Here is a 20,695-nt window from a genome sequence, read left to right as displayed (position 1 = left end):
GGGAATGGTTTCCCACTGACTGGCTTCTTCTAATTCTGAGGGCAGGCTTAGATGGAATATTGGGAAGAAATTCTTGCCTGTGAGGTTTGATGAGGCCCTGGCACAGGTTGCCCAGAGAAGCTGTGGCTGCCCTATCCCTTGGAAATGTTCATGGACAAGGCTGGGAGCAGCGTGGTCTGGTGGAAAGAGTCCCTTCTCATCTCATGGCAGAGAGGTGGAATGAGATAAACTTTTAGGTCCCTCCCAACCCATTGCTTATCCCATCTCCCAGAGCTGGGTGCTGCTCTTCCCTTCTCTAGATGTGGGATGATGGAGCGGGAATAAGGATTGGGACCCAGGGAGCTGGGAAAGAACCAGGAGTGTGGGGGAAGGTGTCAGAAATGGGCATTTCTGCAGGCAGACTGGCGCCAGCAGGACTGGGAGTTGTTACAGAAAGCCCAGTGCTCCCAGTTCCCCAGTCCACTTCCCCTAGCTCCATCAGCTCAGTGCTCCCACTTCCCCAGCCCAGCTCGCCCAGCTCCATCAGCTCAGTGCTCCCAGTTTCCCAGCCCAGTTTCCCCAGTCCATTAGCCCAGTACTTGTAGTTCCCCAGCCTAGTTCTTCCAGCTTGATCAGCCCACTGCTGCCCGTTCCCCAGACTGACTGTTTGCTGCCCTTGCTCAGTTGCTCAGTCCAGTTCTTCCAGCTCTAATAGCCCAGTTACCCCAAGTACCCAGCGCAGTCTCTCCAGCTCCCCAGCTCCTCCCACCATGCTCTCCAGCTCAGCTCAACAGCTTCTCCAGCCCAGCTCCCCCACTTCTGCCTGCTGCAACAGCCCAGTTCCCCAGCACAGTTTCCCCAGCTCCCCTGGCTCCTCCAGCCCAGGCACCCCATTCCCTCATCCTGCCCTCCCTACCCCATGACTCCCATGACATCTGTGCTCCAGATTAGGAATGGCATGTGGTGCCACATGGCTGGACTTGCTGGGAATGTGGGTGCTCCTGCTTCCAGTGCCAGGGCTGCTGAGGGCTGGGAAGGGCTGTGGTGTGATGGCTTTCACCTTTCTACTTCCCTGGACACAGGGTGGGAACAGCCCAGGCTTTCACAGCAGAGCTGGCAGAAAGGGCAAGGAGAGAAGGATGAGGGGAGAGGGTCCCCCTGCACCAGCCACAGCACCCTGTCCCCAGCCACCCACTGTGGATGTCCACTTCCAGTGGGATAGGCTGCCAGATTCCCTTGGCTCCTTTTCCCAGGTGAGGATGCTGGGAGCAGTGGTGTGGCATGCTGACCCCTGTGATGCCAGGTCCCTCTCTCCTCACATCCCTGTGCTCTCCTATCCCTCCGGCTACTGCATCCCTGGGAAGGGCCTCATCCTGGATAAGGAGCTTAGTCCCACATTCCTGCTGCTGAGACAGGCTTTGCTTTGCCAGTCTAGGTACATGCCACACTGCTCTGTCATCATTTATACACAGTTATTCACGAGAGCTGGAAGAGGGTTCCTCGGTGCTCCCAAATGGAAAGAAAGAAATCCTGAGTCGGCAGCATTTTCAGAGCTGGATGGGAGCCAGAGCCTGAGCTTTTCCAAAAATAACAGATCCTAGTCAGCACTACCAATGGCAGCATGCCCACCTGCTCCTGGCCACGGTACCGTGGGGATGCCACGGCAAGGCCCAGCACTGGCACAAAGGATGGATAATGCTGATGTGCTGCACGGGTACAGGGCACAGGCTCACAGCTGACAGTGTCACATCAGGGTGACCCGCAGCCTGGAGAGAGGCTGTGGGTCTCTGTCCTGCACTTGTGTCCCCTCCTACCCCAACTGCAATCATGGAATCGTTTGGGTTGGAAAAGCTCGCTGAGACCACTGACCAACCACTCCCCCTGTTCTGCCAAGGCCGCTACTAACCCATGTCCTCACGTGTCACATCTGGTTTTTTAAACCCCTCCGGAGATGGGGACTCCACCAGTGCCAGGGCTGGACAATCCTTTCAGTGAAGAAACTTTCCCAATATCCAACCTAAACATTCCCGGGCACACAGTGCAGGTATCCCTGCAAGTGCCACAACTCTCTGCACCCATGTCCTCCAGCTGCTCCCGGTATCCTCCCAAGCCGGACTGATACCCTCTCCCACAGCCTGCCCTTCCTCCCAGAGCTCCCGCTTCCCTCTGGGTCTTCCCGGTTTCAGCTCCGACGTTCCCGTTTTCTCCCGGCTCCTCCCCGCTGCTTCTCCCGTTAACCCCGCCCCCCACCGAGATCCCCCCCACCTCTCCCTCCCGGTGCTCCCGGCGCCCCCCATTTTCCCTCAGGTCTCCCCCGATCCCGCCCCCCGGTGCTCCCCGCCCCGGCCCCGCCCCCGGCCCGCCCCTCCCGGTCCCATCGCGCCCCGCGCCCCGCAATGCCGCCCTAGGGGCTGGCGCCTCCCGCGGCACCGGCACCGGCGGGCTGGGCGCGCTCCGGGGCCATGTCGGGTCACGACGGCGGCATGTCGAGTCGCGACAGCGTGCAGATCCCCGACGACCGGGACTTCGGGGCGTTCCGGGCGCAGTGCGAGTCGGAGCGCGGCTGGAGCCTCACCTACAGCAAGGGCGGGGTGGGGGTCTGGGTGCAGCTGCTGGAGCCCGAACGTGCCCTCCACAAGATCAAGGTGAGATCTCCCGCCCTGCACACCCTGGTACACGGTGAGACATCCCCATCCACCCTGGGCACCCCCAGTCCACGGTGAGACCCCCCCTCCCCCCCACCCTGGCATCCCCCCGGGACTGGGGTACCCAGCGGCGGGGGGGGGGGGGGGCGCGGGGATCCCGCGGGGGAACTGGGGGCAGGAGGGACCATGGGACGATGCTGCACCTTGGGCTTGGGGCGGAGGGAGGACCCCACAGTGAGTGGGAGCTCGGGGGTTTAACCACCACCCAGTGGTGAGTGGGAATCCTAGGGAATAGTGGGGTCCCTCAGGTGATGCAGCGCCTTGGGGCGAGTGGGGCCTTGGACGAGCTGGGCCCCGATGGCCAGCAGGGACGCCAGGACAGGTGGGGTTAACTGGCACTCCAGGACAAATGGGCAGTCTGAGGACGCCAGGACAAACACGACTCCAGGGCCGAGCCAGGGACAAGCAGGCACCACTGAGGGCTGTGCAGGGACACTGGGGGCTCCGCCAGGGACAGACAGGAACTCTGAGGGCGTGTGGGGCCGTGGGGCCTGGGTGCTGCTTTCTCCCCACCTCACCCATTGGGAACGTACCTCCCGTGCTTGCTGCACACCAGGGCTAGGCTTGGGGACTCCTTGGAGCCTGCAGCCACTGTCCTGCTGTCACTGGGGTTGTCCCCCTCGCCCAGAGCTCCCTATGTCCCCACTGCATTTCCCCGTGGGTCCCTTCCCTCTTGGTGCCGGTGTGCTGGCACAGGCAGGTGCACGCTTATCCTGGCTCTTCCCTCTGGTAAAGTAGGGACACCAGGATTCCAAGAGACAACTTGAGACAGGAGCAGTGTACAGATGGGGTTACACTGGAGTCTCTGGCAGGTGTCCCTGTCCCTGGTGGCACCTCCATTAAGCTGTCCTGGTATAGTGGATGGCATCATCCTTGCTGTGGTGTCGAGCCCCGGTGGTGGCAGCAATGACGACGCGGCCTGCTCACACACTGCTCTGCAGCAGCTGAGCAGCTGGCACTGGCCCTGCTGGGGAAACCTGTCCCTGGGGCACTGGCAGTGGCTGTGCCCAGCTCCTGCCATGGAACCACTGCGTTGCTTCTACTGTAGCATGTTGGAGGAGTTTGGGCTGCTGGGAGCCAGGAAGCCCTGTTGTGCCCTGGTGGCAGCAGTGAACCCTGGGAGGGGGGATGGTGGTCTCTGGGGTGTAGGGGGTCACTGGTGCCACCTGCACCCTGCTCCATCTCCGCAGAGGTGGGGACCCATGGTGGGAGGGATGCAGAGCATCCATCAGTGTGGCATCCACGCATGATGGCACGGGCATGGCACTGTGTGGCAGTACATCCTGACCCCCCCCCGCCCCCCACCAAACTCCTCATGTCCCCCAGCCCTGCTGCTTGCACTTGGGGGTTGCATCCCAAAACATCCCTCGGATTGAGGTGGCATTTGGGCGCGTCCCCTGACTGTCCCACAATCACAGTGTGCCACGTTGGCATGGCAGGGACCCAGCCCACTCCAGGATGTCCTGGAACAGCTGCTCCCGCCACCGCACCTAGAGCTGTCTTTTGCCTGCGGGGGTCCCTGAGCCAGGTCCTGCCTCTTTCCACACCCTCCTGGACAAATCCTGCTTGGAAAGGTCCTGCTGGGTGTTCATGTGTTGATTCCATGTGTGTGCCACTGGGTATCAGAGACCCTGTGGGGTTACAGTCGTTGTCCCCACCCCGTGGCTCCCAGCAGCACCCAGGCCCACCATCCCACCCAGGATGAAATGCTGGATTTTGAAGGGATGGACACATCTGGCATTGCTGACATGGCACGGCAAGGTGCAGCTCATGGGTTTGCCCCTCATGCTGGGGGTCTCTGTGTGGTTGCTGGGGACTCTGCAGCTTCCCAAGAGCTGGTTTCCTCCTGATTTCATCCTGGATTCCTCCTGGATTCCTTTCCTAATTAAGTGGAACCTGAAGGTCTCGCCCTGCTTTGAGGCTGCCGCCCCCTCCTCCCCGCCCCCCTCCATTAGGGATGCAGCTCCCGTCTAACCTGTTTTCTGAAGTCTGGGAACAAGCTGGTGCCATGGCTGATTTCTCAGTGGGACATTTGGTGGCCTTAGGACTGGCTATGGATTGGGGGAACCCAGCCAGGACACCCCATCCTACCCGGTGGGGCAGTGAGTTGGTACCTGGGCATCTGAGATCTCCCAGGGATGATGGTTTCCCCTCTAAATGGGCTGTTCCCAAAGGATGGCCAGGAGCCATTCTGTAGGATGCAGTTGAGGGATCTGGGGTGTTGGTAAAGCTGCCAGTGAGGATGAGCGTGGGGACTCCCTTGGTGGCTGCAGGCAGGGGTGGTGGGTCTCCCCTTTGGATTTGCTCCTGTCCCATAGTCTGGCACCCATTCTGTGTTCCCTCAGGCATAGCATAACCCCAGCCCTGGGGACTTCATCTCTTTCTCCTCCTCCTCCTCACCCCATTAGTCAATATTGACTCAAGGTTGGGGTGTGTGTTTCCAGGCACTTCCCAGGTGGCACCATCTCCTCTCCTGCTGCGACCCCCCTGGCACTCCCCCAGGATGTGAGTCACCTGCAGGGCACGTCCTGCACTACTGGCCAGACCAGCCTTGCTGCTCTGGGAATAATGCACCTGAGCGTGGTGCTGGGCTGGCCTGGGTGCAGGTGGGAGCGGGGATTCTTCAAGGAACTCATCCAGGCAGGCTCTCCCCAAAACTGCCCTGCAGCGGTGGGTGTTCCCAGACAAGTTTTTGGGTGAATGGAGGAGCTGGAGATGGGCAACAGAGATGGGTCTCTGAGGTTGAGGATAAGCATGGTGGGGTTGAGGGCAGACTCCATGAGGCAGGGATGGATCTGTGGGGTTGAGGATGAGCACGGTAGGGGAGAGGCTGGGCTCTGTGGGACAAGGATGGGATTGAGGATGAGTGCTGTGGGGGAGCAGGTTCTGTGGCTGTGTCCCACCAAGGGGCCATGTGAGGCTGTGCCCCATTGATGGGTGCTTCTGTGCCCCTTCCCAGGGCTGGGGGGTCTCTAGTACCGTGTGCTGGGGCGACAGGGCCAGCCCTAAATCCTGAACTGCAGGGGCTGGGGGCTGAAGGAGATGATGCCATCCCTGGGGATAAACAGGAGCCAGTGGCATTCCCAGGGACAGGCTGCTGGCTGGTCTCCCTGCCCCACGCTTGGCTCCAGCACCCTTGATCTCGGCAGATGCATCCCTGCTGCAGGGGTAGCCGCCCTCACCTTCTCCATTCTTCTTGTCTCCTCGCCTTCCCTGGATCTGGCTGCCTTAGCTACCGAGCAGCTCCCCACTCTGCACCGTCCCAGCCCCTTCTCTGTGATCCATGCTGCCCCAAGGCACAGCCCTGCATACTGACTCCTCTTGGCTCCCCTCTGCAGAGCTGCCATTTTGGGGGGAGCAATCCACAGTGATGGGGGGCAGGTGAGAGGCAGGGTCCCCTAGTACCCAGAATTCAGCTCCACACTGCCTTGAGGCCCTGTGTGCCTGTGCTCTGGGGTGGCTCTGGGTGGCAGACTGAGCTGCTGGTTGGGATCCAGGTCTTCTTGGAGGAGGTTGCATTGATTTTTTTTTTTTAACATCTGAGAGGAGACACTGCCCCCCCCTGCCCACTTGCTGGGGCTTCCCACAGCTGCCTTCCCACTTGGGGGTCCCTGTGGCCTATTTCTTTCCCAGGGGTCCCCACAGCCACTCTCACACTTTGGGATCCCCACTGCCTCCCTCCTGCCTGAGGGTCCCCACTGCTGTCCTCTTACCCGTTCCCCACAGCCGCCTTCCCACCTGGGGGTCCCAATGGCCATCCTCCCACCACAAGGTCCCTGCTGCCATCCTATTGGGGGTCCCCACAGCTGACTGCTGCCCAGGGGTCCCCATGGGCACTCTCCTCCCTGGGGGCCCCTGGTAGGTCTCTCATGCCCCCTGCCTTGCAGTGCAGGATGGAGTGCAGGGACGTGCCAGCGGAGACGCTCTACGACGTGCTCCATGACATCGAGTACCGCAAGAAGTGGGACACCAACGTCATTGAGACCTTTGACATCGGGAGACTGACGGCCAACTCCGATGTGGGCTACTACGCCTGTGAGGAGGGGGCTGGGGGATCTGGGCACTCCTGGGGGAGGGCTCAATCCCAGGGCTGCTACCACTCCACCGTGGGCTTGGCATCTGGGGGATCCATGGTGTCTTTTGTTGAAGGGTGGAGCCTGTATACCAGTTTGGGGGGATTTGGAGGGCAGAAGGGGACCTCATTCTTGAAGGTGGGTGTCTCACTCTGGAGCATCCCACCTGGTGCTGTCCCTAGGGAGGTGTCCCAAGCCCCTGAAGAACCGGGACGTGGTCACACTCCGCTCCTGGCTGCCCATGGGCTCTGACTACATCATCATGAACTACTCTGTCAAGCATCCTGTGAGTTTAGTGGGGCACCAGGGGTCCTGTGGTGCTGGGCTGGGGCTGGGGCTCACTCAGAGCTTGGGGAGGTGAGTTGGAGAGTTGAGGGGGTTGTGACAGCCCTGCTTGTGACTGGTGCCTGCTGTACCCCACCTGCCCTGCCAGTGACTTGTGTTCCTTCCTTGTTGCCCACCACAGAAGTATCCCCCCCGCAAGGACATGGTGCGGGCTGTCTCCATTCAGACAGGTTACCTGATCGAGGGGACAGGAGCCAAGAGCTGCACCATCACCTACCTGGCCCAGGTGGACCCCAAAGGTGAGAGAGGGACCCCCAGCTCTGTGCCCTGGGACTCACCACCCTCGTGTCAGTGTGTGCTTGGGGGGCCCAGTGGGGTCCTGGTGGAACTTGGGGGGGCTTAGTGGGGTTCTCATGGGTTCTCAGTGTGGGCTCATTGGGAGTTCAGGGTGGCCTCTACTGGGGCTAAATGGGAGCTTTGGACTCAGTGGGGGCTCAAGCGTAGCTTGGGGGGCTCACGGTGGGCTGGGGGAAGGCTGAATGGGCACTCACTTGGACTTAATGGGGGCTCAGTGGGAGCTCAGGTTGGGCTGGAGGCGGCTCAGTGGGGGTTCATTTGGGGCTCTGGGACTTCAGGGCAGCATCAGTAGGGCTTCAGGAAGTCTCAGGTTGAGCTCAGTGGGACTCGGGGTGGGTTCAGGAGGACCTGTGGATATGCTCAAGGTGAGCTTGGAAGGGCTCATCAGCAGGAGCATCTTGGGATGGAGCATGGGGCAATGTCAGGACGAAACATCTTGGGCCTGTTCTCTTGAAATCTTTCATTTTTGGGGGTTGAAGAGGGACTCAAAATGCTGAAATCACTGTTTTTGTCCTCTGCAAAAGCAGGGAGCAATATGGAGTGAACCCTATTCCCTCTCTCTAGCCACATGTGCCCACTGAGAGTGCTGTGGGGGTCATATGTGTGGGGATCCTGGTTTTTAGGCACCTGAGATGTTTAGGTCCTGGTTTTTATGCACCTAGGATCCCACTCCCAGCCACCCTTCCTTTCTCTCCAGGTTCTTTACCAAAGTGGGTGGTGAACAAATCCTCCCAGTTCCTGGCCCCCAAGGTGAGTTTGTGGCACGGGGGTGGGGCTGGTGTGGGGTAAGGGGTCTCTGTGCCCATCTCACTCTTCTTCCCAGGCGATGAAGAAGATGTACAAGGCATGCCTCAAGTACCCTGAGTGGAAGCAGAAGCATGACCCTCACTTCAAGCCCTGGCTGTTCCCGGAGCAGAGCCGGCTCCCAGCCCTGGCCCTCTCCGAGCTCTCCCTCCAGCATGCGGATTCCCTGGAAAACATTGACGAGAGCTCCCTGGCCGAGAGTAAGGAGGACCGTGGCGAGGGCAGCGACGAGGACAGCCTGACCTGATTCCCCTGGGAGCTCCTCTTCTTGTTCCCCTGGCTAGGACAGCCTGACATGACCCCCCCACTGGGGGCTCCTCTCCCTATTCCCCCACTTCAAACATGGTTTGTGTCTCTATCTCACACACCTGTACACATGCACCCCCACTTTGGGTTCAGGGGGACACCCCCCCCCCCATTGTTGTACCCCTATTTGGGGACAGCAGGGACATAGTGGGTCCCCCAGGGTGAGAAGTTAGGGGTTGTCTGGTCGCTTAGCCCTTGTGGGACACTAGTGTTGTCCCTATAGGTGGGAAACCCAAAGTGACCTTCAGCTTTTGGGGGGGCAGAGGAAAAGGGGGGCTCTGTGCCTGCTTCTCAGCCCTGGAGACCCTTCCACTGCACTCCCCCTTTGCCCCCCATTCTTGTTCCCCATCTCTGTTACGGTCCAACAGAACTGCCTTCATCCCATGGGATCCCCACCCCCAGCAGACCACCAGGGGGTGCTTGGGCACCTGCCTGCACCTCTGGGCATGCAGAGGGGTTTGGGGGGCTTCGGGCACCTCCTGGCATGCTGGGAAGGAGGGCCTTTGGGGTTTTTTGGCATCTTCAAGCATGTAGAGGGGAAGCTTCTAGGCTCCTGGCACCTCCAGCATGTTGGAGGGGATGTTGGGGTCTTACCTTCAGGCACGTGGGAGGAGTTGAGGGGCTCATGGCACCTCCAGATGTGCTGTGGTGGGTGTTTTGGGGGCTCCTGGGATCTCCATTCATGTTGGGAGGGGTCTTACGGAGTCTCAACGTTTTCAGGTTTGTTTGGGGGAGGCTTTGGGGTAAGCTCGCACCTCCACTGGTGTGCCCAGTGTCTCTGGGGCCTCCCAGCATCTTCAGGCATGTTGAGAGGACTTGGGGGGGGCTCCTGGCACCTCCCGGTGTTCTGTGGGTCTCTGAAGGCTCCTGTCCTGTCCCCTGCCTTTCTAGGATGGGGATCCTTTCCAAGCTGGGTGCCTGTACCCTTCCTCCGCTGGAATTTGAGGCCTTGACTGGGGGTTTGGGAGCTGGTCTTTGGCCATGCCCCTGCCCCCTCCTTTTCTGGGGGTGCACAGAGACATGGGAGATTTTGTACCTTGTACCAGAGCTGATTATTTAGGAATAAAATAATTGAATCTGGCATGGGAGGGACTCAGCCTCTGTCCCACCTTGGTCCTTTGGTAGCCATCCCTGTCCCCATAGTGCACTCAGGCAGGGGGTCCCTGCTCATGGTGGTTGCCGGTGGGACCCTCAGAGGTTGTGGGACCCTCACCTCCAGGGGGGCTCTGGGTGATGGTGATGTCACCAGAGGGTCACAGAGAAACCTCTAAAATGAATTTGCACTGTACACTGATTAGGCATGAGGCTACACACCCCTTGTAGTTGGTTTTCCCACTGCCCCAGCCAAGCCAGTACATTTCCCCCAACACCTCCTCTGGGAGAGGAGACGTAGGGGGCTGAACTTTGGGGGCACTCTGGGGGAATACATCCTGGCTTCTCCAGGAGGAGAATACCGGGGAACAGAGCTGGCACTCCCAGGATTGTGGGCGCTTTGTGGAGCCCCTGGACTTTTGTCTCCTCCTGGGGTGCACCCAGGGGCAAAGCTCCTTGTGCATCCCACTTCTGGCCTCCTAGTGCTGTGGCACCCCAACACCTCAGCAGGCCCCAGCCCTTATCTGTGCCCCAGAAGGATCTTGGTGGGTGGCATTGTCCAGCACGTGCCATTCTCTGTGCCTGTATCTGTCACCTGTGAGGCTGGGGTGGGCACTAGGGACTTGCTTCCCATTTCTCTTGTTAATTTCCACCCAGCACACCCTCCACCCCCTCCCACCCTCCTGCACTGCTCCCAATTAAAAATAGAACCCAATTAAAAAGGAACCTGGCCACCACCCGCCTGGCAGGTTGAAAATGGAGCTGAACTGGGTACAAGACACGCTGCAGCAGCTCTGGAGCCAGGGGTACACGGAGCAGGGCAGGTGATGGGGTAAAGCCTCTTGTGGGGAGGGTTTAGCTCTGTCAGCTCTGGGAGGTACAGCTGGAGACCCAGAGCTGCAGTACCAGAGAGAGAAGATGGCTCCAGAAGGAAGTGGCATATGCTCTGGCACCAGGGAGGTGCCAGGGAGGTTGAGAAGAGCCGGGGCACAGGTAGGATATGTGGAGGGGGGCAGTGATCTAAGGGCTGTGCTGGGGACACCCTCAGGTACTGACATGGGTCATCCCTGAAATGCTGCTGGGAAGGACTACAAGGCTTCAGCCCTTCAGGGATCAGGCATTGCTGCTGACCCCTGGGGTCTCAGCACTTTGTTGTGTGACACCCCCGAACGGGGTGAGGCCATGGCACCCTTATCCTCTGCCAAAGGCTCTGGGAGGGCATCCCTCCAGATGGATCCGAAGGTGCGGGATAGGAGAGCAGGGGCGTGTCATTGGTTCTGGGGAGCAGGAGGGGATAAGGTGGGGGATGTGATGGCTCCGGGGAGTAGGGCAAGGAGCGGGGGGATGTGGTGGACGGGGGGAGTGGGAATTCTGGGAGCAGGGGGAATGCCGAGTAAAGGAGCTTTTTGGGGTATTTCACGCTGCCCCCCTGGTCAAGCCCCACTGAGCAGCACCATAGCCTGGCTGTGGGGCTGAGCCTGGCCCCTCCTGCCCCTGGCCTCGCGTGGGCGAGGGGCCGAGCAGGGGGGGCTTCCCACCCCGGAGCAGGCAGCCAGCGTGTCCCGGTCCCTGAGCGCCGCGATGAAAGGACCATTGTCCCAGGCTGGGCAGCCGTGAGGGCTGGCCATGGACACCCCACATCCCCTCTGTGTCCCCAAGCCCTCCCTCTCTCCTTCTTACCCCCCACTAAGACCTTGGGAATTGTGCGGGGAGGCAAGAACCCCACACGCAACCCATTTATTATTTTTTTGGGGAAAGTCCTGGCAGCTTTCCCCTTGAATCCTGTTTCCATGAGGCAGCCAAAGCTCCGTGCGGGAACAAGCCCGGGCCTGGCAAGGGGGGCCCTGAGTGCCCCCGCCCCGGGAAGCGCCCCGGCATCCTCTGGGAGCCGCCGCTGCCACCGGACAGAGGTACCGGGTGCTCCAGGGGAGCTGCAGAGGCACCCCGAGCTTGGATGGGGGCAGGGGAGGGGGGACACTCTGCCTTCTCAGCGCGCTTTCTCTCCTGGGGGAGGTCGTGTTTCTTTCCACGTGTTTCTGTGGGTCCCTGGGCACACAGTGCTGGGGGGAGGGCACTGGGGGTACTGGGAGCTGCTGGGGCGGTGGGGGGAGTATGGATTGTTCCCAGTCTCAGCTGCAACAGTGGTGTGCCCCCCCCACAACCCCCCCGATCGGCGTACTCATGCCGCAGATTACCCCAGCTCAGCCCCGGTACTCCTCAGCCAAATTCCAATACGCCCCAGCTCGCTCTCAGCGCACCTTAGCTCGACTGGAATATGCTCCAGTTCACCCCCAGATCCCACCACTGCAATCCCAGCACATCCCAGCTCAACCCTAGTTCAATTCCAGTATGCTCCAGGTGCCCCCCAGGAGACCCCAGCTCATTCCCGGCAGATCCAGCTCACCCCCAGCAGACCCGAGTTCAATCCCAGCTCAACCCCAGCACACTCCAGTTGAACCCTGATACTCCCCAGGTGCCCCCCAGCTGCCCCAAGCAGACCCCAACTCATTCCCAGCGCACCCCCACTAAATCTCAGTATACCCCAGTTCACCTCAGCACATCCCAGCTCAAATCCAGTTCATCCCAGTTTAATCCCAGTATTCCCCAGCTCCTCCCCAGTATATTCCAATTCATGCCAACACTTTCCAGCTCAATACCGGCATATCTCAGCTTAACCCCAGTTTAGCCCCAGCTTTCCCAGTTCACTTCCAGTATATCCCAGCTCCCCTGAGCAGACCCCAGCTCAACCCCAGTATAACCCAGCTCAGTCCCAGTCTCCAGGGAGCCCTGGCATTGCTGATAGCCCCCATTCCTGTGCCACTGCAGGGGTCCTATTGCCTGGTTGGGGTGAGTGACATGTTGGGGGACATGGGGTGGTTGTGCTGTCCATGCCAGGAGTGAAGCTGGGAAAAGGGGACCCCGAAGGCCCAGCTGGCAGATTTGTTTTTTGCTGGGGGTCTGGCGTGTCCCTGTTCATAGCCAAAAAACAGCGTCAGCTGCTGTCCCCTGCCAGCAATGCCTGTGCCACACTAACCACCACCAACAGCACCCAGATGCTAGGTGATGCTGGTAGTGGGCTTCCCTTCTTTCCTCCTCCTCTTCCTCACTGCTTCCCAGTCTTCTGGCGGGGCCTGGAGCTTTGCCAGTGCTGTGCAGCTGGAACTGGGATGGTGGTTGCTTTGTCCTCTAGTAATGGCAAGCTGGTTCCACTGGACACCTTCACGCTGCTGGGGCCTTCGGGTTGGTGTTTGGGTGCCCATGGGCTGCACCTGCACGAGGGGTTCCTAGGTCTAGCACCATTGCAGGGACAGCAATTCTAATTTGTGGGTTCAGCCCCAAAAGCCAGTTTTTGGAGGCACAGAGCTGAGTGCTAGGGGTGGGTGGCTATTCTGGAGTGCTGGGAGAAAGGTAGCAAGGAAAGCTCCTCCAAGAGCTTATGGTGGCTTTCTGGGGGTGCTCCAGCAGCTACTGGGGATGTATTATTATGGGCCACAGCCAGGGCATCAGGGGTAGGGATATTTAGAGCAATACTGAGGATGAGTGTGCTGCCAGAACTTAGCCTCAGAACAAGGTGAGCTCTTGAGATTTTGGGGGTGTCTCCTGGGAGGCAGGGAGTGATGCAGCTCCTGTGGCAGGACTCTGTGGCTGTGGGGAGTTTGATGCTTGGGGATGCTTTGCAGATGGGTCCCCCAAATCTACAGGTGAGGTCTCCCTGGCTTTGTAGAAAGTTTTGTACAAATTTGGGGTGGGTGCATGTGGTTGGCAGTCCCTGTAATTTTGTCTCTGCTGCAGCATCCCCTGGCTTGGCTTATCTGCAGTGCTGTGGTGGCTAGGGAGATCCAGGGGATGCCCCTGATATGGTGTCACCCTCCTGTTGGGGACAGGGGCTAGAGCGGCACCCCAACAAGCATGAAGAGGAGGCTGGAGGGCATCAGGGATGGAAAAGGGTGAACCCCATCCACAGCTGGAGGGGTCACCCCTTCCCCATGACACTTTCACTTCCCACTTATGGGAAAGTGAAACAGGGACCTGCATGATTTTAGTGCTGGATGTTGGGTGATGGGGCTGATTTTTCACGGAGGAAGGAGGTGCCATGCTTCCCAGGGGGACCCATCCTCTGCAGCCAGGCTGTTGGCACAGCCCCCTCCCCCCACCCCCAGCATCACCAGACCCTGGGACTCCTCTGGGGTGGCTGTGCACGTGGGGTTTGGCTTCCTGACCTAGTTTGCTGGCAGCTTCCATAAAGTGTGTCAGGAGCTGAGAGCATTCCAGTGGAACTCAGTGGGTAGTGACAGCATTGCCAGATGTATTTACCCCCTTTCTGGTTGGATTTCCTAATTTCTGGTTGGATTTACCACTTTTTTGACTGGATTTGCTCATTTGTGGCTGTATTTGCCCCTTTTCTGGCTAGATTTGTGAGGCAGGCAGCAGCACCTTGGAAGGGAATGCTGTTTGCTGATGCAAACTCATCTGTTTGTTGGTCCCTCAGCCTGGGACATGTCTCACCTTCCCAGGTTTTGCTTTCATGGGGAAGGGGAATGCAGGTGGGACCTTGGGGAAATGAGGAACCCTCAGTTTTCCTGCCCCCTTGTTCCGAACTTCTCACCCACCTCATCACTGCCCACCTCTCACCTCTATGCACACCCTCCACCTGCACACAGAGCTGGCTTGGGGCAGCTCCCCTGTCAGGGCACGCCCTGGTGTGTGTGTGAGCCCTCAGGCCCCCAAGCAGGGGGCTGGGCACCCTCTGGCTTCTTCACATGAACCACCTGGAATTGGCAACTCATGGCAGAGGGAGGAGGCTCCAGAGAAGCAATTCCACCTCTGGATTGTGATTCCACAAGCCTGAACTTGATCCCTGAACAGCGCCTGGGGGGTTTGAATATCATTTGCAATTTCTTTGGCTGAGAAGATCTTGAAAATGAAAAAGCCTCACCTTCCCAGGAAATACCTTGGGCGCTGCTGAGCAGGTGGGCACCTACTGAGTTGGAGTGTGGAAGGGTTTGGGTGGGAAGGGGCCTGTGGAGTGCTGGGTGCTCTCCTGGGACCCTTTGTTTGCTTAGGGGTAATCACTGCTTGCTGAGGATTCTGCTTGGGCAGTTTCAGGGTGAGGATGTGGTGCTTTCGATTCCCAGCTGGGTGGGGAATCTGCGGTGGCCCTGGGAGGTCTGTTGGGGACATCACATTCACCCCCCTGGATCCAGCAGGGACACTGGTGACATTGGCCTCATTCTGGCTGGCTGTGGCCCCTTCTCTGAGGACCTCTCCTTAACTTAGGCAGGAAAGGGTAAAAATTGCTGTGGTGTGAGTCTGGTTGCCCAGTGCTGCTGGAGCTTGGTGGCTGAAGAACCCCCTTCCCACTGGTGGCCAGCCCCATTCCCACAGGTCCTTCTGCCACTCGGCTTTGTCCCCTTGCCCACAGGAACCGTGGTGGGTTACAGCTTACTGCCCTCTCTGGGAATCCACAGGGGTCCTGGGGTGTTGGGAGCCACCTGCCTGCTTGTCCCTTTCTGCCCAGTGACCAGAGCTCAGCTTGTCCTGCTGCCCCACAACGCCCTGTCCTTGGTACCTGGTTCCTGCTGCAGTAGTGCTGAGCTCTCACTTCCCAGAGATCACCCTGCCTGGCTCTTCCTTCCTCTCCTGCTGAAAGCCCTGCCCCATCCTTCTGTCACCCAGGGCTCACACCGCCTCACATCCAGCCTTCTTGTCCCTCATGGCAGCTGTGGTCAGTGCCTCACCACACTGAGGCCTCACAGCTCTGCTGGAGCCTGGCGTGGCTGTTGCACCACATCCTAGCTCAGAGCTCTGCTCGGCTTTCCGGAAAGTTCCCACTGCTGAGGTGGCGTTTGAGGAAGTACCGGGGCAGGCAGAGACCCCTTGGCAAACCTCCCCTGCTCCAGCTGGACCACGGGCAGGCTGGCCACCTCCTCCTGCTGAGACGAGGAACCGTGTGCTGGTAATGTGCTTTCCTTGATTAATGAGCCCACAGAGCTGGGGAAGGGGAACCTGGGGTGCAGGCAGGGTTTGCCTACATTGGAGGAGGAATTGCAGTGGGAACTAGATCAATCATGTGGGTGCCAGACACCCAACACGGCTCCTGTGCTGGATTTTCCTGGCTCATGGCCACTATTCTGGGTGCCATCGAAGGGACAGGCAGGGAAGAGCTGTGGGATGGCCACCACTTTATTACCTGTGCGTGGGTGCTGAGTGCAGCTCTGTCAGTGACATTCTGATGGCCCTGGTCACTCTGTCAGTGACATTTTGCTGGATTCCTGGCACGTCGTTAGGGGTGACAGTGATTACCCAGGGGAAGCTGGAGCCAGTGAAGGGAGCATGCTTGCCTGTCATTTCCAGTCAGAGCCCACAGCTTCCATGGCATACACAGCTCCTTAATTGAGCAAGCCCAGCCCTCATTAGTGCCCTGCCTGAGGGTTGGGAAGCCCACGGCCCTGAGAGAGTGGTGGGATGCAGTGGGAGAAGGGTGGGCACACCCCTGCATCATGGGGGGCTACTCCCTGGGCCAGGATGCTCAGCTCTGCTGGGGAAGAGGTGCATCCCAAATGCTCTCTTCAGTTAAGGGCATCTGAGGTGGGCTGGGGTAGCTGCAGAAGCCCCCAGAAAAGTAGCCAACACCCAAGTTTGGGGAGAGAGGGGCTTGTTGAGCCCCTTGGTCCAGAAAAAGGGAACCAGCACCAGGCACCCCCAGATCCGTCATCCCCAGCATAGGGAGAGTGAGGGCTCTGTGGGTTTGGGATGGGGCTAAGGGGTCTGGTCCTCATGTATTTTTGGCATCCCGACTTCTCCCCCCAGAGCACCAGCCACAGTGCCAGGGTGCTGGCAGCCCTTGCCATTCCCTCCTCACACCATTTGTCCAGCCTTTAAGTCTCTTACAAAACAGCCCCTGTGGTGTTGCCTAATCCCGGGGAGGAATGCAGTGGGTCAGCACTGGGAGGATTTGTGCTTGGCGGGGGCCACAGCCACGGTTACCCCCCAAACCCCAGCAGCCAGCTGGGTTACAGCATCTCCCTGTCATGGTTTTGCTTCTGGAATATCCTCATCTTGTTTAGCACAGAGGTTAAATGATTAATGATTGAAGGAGGGAACCTAGCAAAGGCCTGATTAATTATTTACTTGGTAAGGGCAAAGGGCCTGACAGCAACAGGGAGCTGCCAGCCTGGCACACTGGGGACCCCGCACTTCCCTCGCTGGAATTTTGTCCCCATCCCTGTCCCCGGTGAGCAGCAAGGAGGGCCCTCAGCCACCCTAGATAGTGCTGGGACAGTGCCAGTGGTGAGTGCTGGTGCAGCTGTCCCTTCCTGACAGGTCTGTCCCACCACTGCATCAATGTCCTGGCATAGCCGGGTATGTTGGCACTGGTGTCAGTGGGTGACACTGGTGGTGATTCCTTGGCTCTAGCCAGGACGAGGGGCATTTGTGGGAGCCCCATACTGGTGTCACTGTGTTTCCTGCTGCTCCTTCACAGCCAGTGCCCAGCTGGGGTGGAGCCTGCCTGTGCTGGTGTCACTGGGATGTGGCGACAGCAATGTCACCCAGCACCATCACTTATCCATTTTCAGTAATAGATAAGGGTTTTCTAGGTCTGGAGGTGGAAGAGAGAATTTTATTTTGATTTAGGGATTTTTGTGGTGCTGGTTGGGATTGCTGGGACCAGTGGGAAGGTCCTGGGTGCTGCTGATTTCTCTGGTGCTGCCAGCAAGGAGCCACAGGGGTCAGCCAGCCCTGGGTCCCCGTTGCTCCTTCCTCGGACACTTGGAACTTGGAGCCTGAAAAAAAGCCAAACTGTACCAGGAAGTGCCAGGGAAGTGGCACTGTGGCCACATCCCGGAAGAACCACTGAAATGTTGGGGTCTCCAGGTGTAGGGGTCACTGGCTGTGGGGATCCCATGGTGCCTCAGGCTCGGCAGTGTCCAGTTTGTGCCGGGTTGAGAACGAGCTCTGCTCAGCTATGCACTTTGCACCGAAACCGCAAGTGCTGCTGAGGGGCCTGCCTGAGTCACAGAAAATGTGATTCTGACAGCAGATCAGACTGGCCTATTTACGGCTCCAGGAAATCCTCTGGCTCCTTCTTAGCAGGTCTAGAAAAACCTCCAGCAAACACAAAATAAGATGGTGTCGGGGTCACGAGCAGTGCTGTGTGTGCCGGCGTGACGGGATCTGCCTCCTGCCTGGAGCCTGCCGAGGCTGTGATGCTGGTGGGTGGGAAGGGCAGGGTATCCCATCTGCTGCTTGTTGGGATAACAGCGATTTGCCCTGCCAACAGCTATGGTGTGGGGTGGGTGTTCTGCTGCAGGAGCTGGGACACCAAATGTGTTCCAAGCTCTGGATGCCACAAGGGCACTCTGCTAGGTGTATGCACCAAGGGTGCTGCACAGGTGCTCTGCCAGCACTCCGGGGTGTGGTGCCATGCTAGAGCAATGCCAAGGACAGATAGGGCTCTGGAGCTGGGAGCAATGCCATTGTGGGCATATGGTCTGTGTGGAGGGGTTTGGTGCGGTTTGGGTTGGGGGCTCCAGTGACAGCACCCTGCCACTGGGTGTGATTTGGACAGCCCGGGACAGGGGACAGCCTTCTGGATCCAGCTGTCCATGTCACCCTATCCTGGCTTGCTGCTGTAAACCACAGGAGCTGCATCCTGGAGGGTGACAGCCCTGAGGTGCAGCCAACAGCTCCCCTGCTCTTGAATCATGCATATTCAGGCATATTCCCTGATTATCCACAATGTGGATAATCCCCTACTGCTCTGTCCCGCAGCCCAAATGTCACTCCCTGGGACCAAACTGGGGCCCCATGGTGCCTTCATCTCTAAAGGGATGGCCTCTATGTTTCAATGCCTAAACTGGGGCCCTCCAGCATTTCCACACCCCTGCAGCCCCCCCGTTCAGGACTGGGTGATCCTGGGGACACAGCATAGTTGGAGGCCGTAGGAAAACCAGGTTGCTTCACTGGGAATGTTGGTTTTGGGACTCCAGGCTTCACCTGGTGTGTGTTTTGGGACTGATCCTGATCCTGTTGTCTCCATTCCCAGGCCATGATGTCATCCTGAGCCTTGCAGGCAACAGAAGATGCACTGAGTGGTGCAGGTTTCTGTGGCCAGCCCCCTGCCATGGAGGAGGAGGAGGGATCTCTGCCAGTGGCCGCCTGGCTGTCTGCCTTCCACCTCGACCAGTATGTGGAGAGCTTCCAGCAAAGTGGGCTGTGGTCAGTGTGGGACTGCCGGGCTCTGACGGACGAGGGGCTCACCCGCCTTGGGGTGCTGCTGCCTGGCCACCGCCGCCGCATTCTCCTGGGCTTGCAGAAAGCCTTCGCTGAGGTCCCGCCGCCCGTCAGGACTCACCAGCCCCCTGGCAGTAAACCTGTCCCCATGAAACGCCACATCTTCCGCCTGAGCGCTGCTGCAGGGCCGGAGCAGCTGGAGCCCCGGAGCCCACCAGTGCCCGCTGGGACCCCACCGCTGGAGCCAGAGAGGGGTGCAGGCTTCACCCAGCTGCCCCCACCCATCCCACCGAGGGTGGGCTGCCGCCCTCCCCTCAAATTCTCACCATTGCTATTGGGGGACAGCCCCGAGCCCCCCCCTGTGTCCAGCAGCCATCTCCCAGCCCTGGAGGACCCCTCTCCAGCAGCCCTTGGGGAGAAGCCCCCTGCCGACAGCAGGGCGAGACCCCCATTGCCACCACTGCCGGCCAAGCGACACCAACTGGAAACCAAGTGCCAGAGCCTGAAGGGCCCCCCACTGCCTGACCGCCCCCCCGTGCTCCCCCCCAGGGCTGTGTCCCACAGGAGGTAAGGGGGGGGGTGGCAGGGGCATGGCCTTGGGGATGCCCCAAGGTGGCCGGGTCTGTGTGGGGGGCTACTGTGATGTGGGTGGGAGCCTCGGGGTCACAATATGGGTTACTTGGGGTACCTATGCTCTCCCCAGACCTTAGCACATCTCCTTGGGCACCCCCAGCCCCAGCATGTCCCATGGGGATACCAACCCTTCCTCAACCCCAGCACAACCCCTGAGGGTACCCCTGCCCCAGGCCACAGCACATTTCCCCGGGCTACCAGCACTGGGGCAGGGGGTGCTGAAATATTTATTTTGGCTCTAGCTGGATGTATCCACCCTGCTTATCCCAGACACCCAGGTCACCCCAGCCTGGCATGGGCTGGGGTGCAATCCCCGCAACAATGTAGAGGCCTGCCTTTCCCCCACCTGCAGTATAGGCAGTGCTGGAGCCTGAGGAACTCTTGACCCCAGTGGGTGCAAGACAGTGAACCGCCACGCACAGGGAGCATGGGGCAAAGCTGCTGCCAGCTGCTGTGGCCAGATGACATAGGAGCAGGCTGGAATTTCAGGACAGCAGCACTTGCAGCCCCTCCTTTGATGTCCCAACCACCCATCGCACTCCCAAATCCTGCAGAGCACAAGCAGATGTGGGGGTGAGGACTGGGAGTGCATTGAAGGGGCAGACAAGCTCCTGGGTGCCAGCACCCTCCCAGGGTGAGGTGGGGGAATGTCACCAAACTTGTGTGGCCCCCTGCCCCAGGAATCCTTCCCTGCAACCTCCCCAGGACCCACAGACTCTAAGGGATATGCTCCTGGAGCTGGGTTGTCTAGCTGGTCCCCTGAGGGGGTCCTGGGAGTGAGGCTAGGTTTGTACTGACTGATGGCGCTGGATGGGATCATCCAGCTGGGCTGATGGTGCTGGATGTGTGTGATCAGGATGAGAACGGGAGGGCTGGTGGCTGGGTTTCCCATCCCTGTCTCCCAATGGGCTTTTTGTGGTAAGCTGGGTAGAGGTGATCCCTCTGCCCATGCTCAGACCCCTACCTACAGGGAGTGGGCTGGGATGCTGGGCTGAGAAGGGGGCTCAGGCAGCTGATTTTAGGGGCTGGTGTGCCATGGGGTGAACAGCACCTGTCCCTGGGGCTCCTTGGACTTCAGATTAACAGTGTCCATCCTGGCACCCCAGGAACTGTATTTCTGCACCGAGATAGTCACCTAAATCCTCCTGGAGCCAGTCTCCATCCTGCCCTGGCCAGAAAGCTGCCTGGGCACGATGGGGCTGATGGCTGCCACTTTGGTGCAAGCTG

General features: G+C 59.4%; 2 protein-coding genes across 8 annotated transcripts in view; both read left to right on the top strand.

Annotated features, from left to right (window-relative positions):
* Positions 1 to 2,347: 2,347 nt before the first annotated feature.
* STARD10 (StAR related lipid transfer domain containing 10) lies at positions 2,348 to 9,590 on the top strand. 2 transcript variants are annotated; one of them, XM_059873624.1, is made up of 7 exons: positions 2,348 to 2,658; positions 5,129 to 5,189; positions 6,577 to 6,719; positions 6,940 to 7,043; positions 7,224 to 7,341; positions 8,097 to 8,149; positions 8,223 to 9,590. In XM_059873624.1, exons 1-7 carry the CDS (start codon positions 2,442 to 2,444, stop codon positions 8,448 to 8,450), a joined length of 924 nt encoding a protein of 307 aa, XP_059729607.1. In that variant the 5' UTR covers positions 2,348 to 2,441; the 3' UTR covers positions 8,451 to 9,590. The 2 variants fall into 2 exon arrangements, with proteins under 2 accessions (XP_059729607.1, XP_059729617.1); XM_059873634.1 differs by lacking the exon at positions 5,129 to 5,189 and having other exon boundaries at positions 2,351 to 2,624; positions 6,572 to 6,719.
* Positions 9,591 to 11,367: 1,777 nt separating this feature from the next.
* ARAP1 (ArfGAP with RhoGAP domain, ankyrin repeat and PH domain 1) overlaps positions 11,368 to 20,695 on the top strand; it is a 35,412-nt gene continuing 26,084 nt past the window's right edge. Inside the window, exons 1-2 of one of the 6 annotated variants that reach the window (XM_059873546.1) lie at positions 11,368 to 11,511; positions 18,648 to 19,402. In XM_059873546.1, the coding sequence (XP_059729529.1) occupies positions 18,726 to 19,402 (677 nt within the window). In that variant the 5' untranslated portion in view covers positions 11,368 to 11,511; positions 18,648 to 18,725. Of the gene's footprint in view, positions 11,512 to 15,303; positions 15,558 to 17,692; positions 17,815 to 18,647; positions 19,403 to 20,695 lie in introns of those variants that run through there. The other 5 variants (XM_059873565.1, XM_059873536.1, XM_059873583.1 and 2 more) reach the window with 5 other exon arrangements.

The sequence above is a fragment of the Haemorhous mexicanus genome, chromosome 2 (genome assembly GCF_027477595.1).
Source record: "Haemorhous mexicanus isolate bHaeMex1 chromosome 2, bHaeMex1.pri, whole genome shotgun sequence".
Lineage (NCBI taxonomy): Eukaryota > Metazoa > Chordata > Aves > Passeriformes > Fringillidae > Haemorhous > Haemorhous mexicanus.
The sequence above is the reverse complement of the archived record's forward strand: the minus strand, read 5'-3'. Positions and strand labels throughout refer to the sequence as shown.

Bases quoted from the DNA above. Each gene is read 5' to 3' on its own strand.
- STARD10 (XM_059873624.1), top strand. From the start codon at position 2,442: ATGTCGGGTCACGACGGCGGCATGTCGAGTCGCGACAGCGTGCAGATC. The intron at 2,659-5,128 runs GTGAGACATCCC...GTGTGTTTCCAG, and splicing joins CCTGCACACCCTGGTACACG to GCACTTCCCAGGTGGCACCA. The intron at 7,044-7,223 runs GTGAGTTTAGTG...TGCCCACCACAG, and splicing joins ACTACTCTGTCAAGCATCCT to AAGTATCCCCCCCGCAAGGA.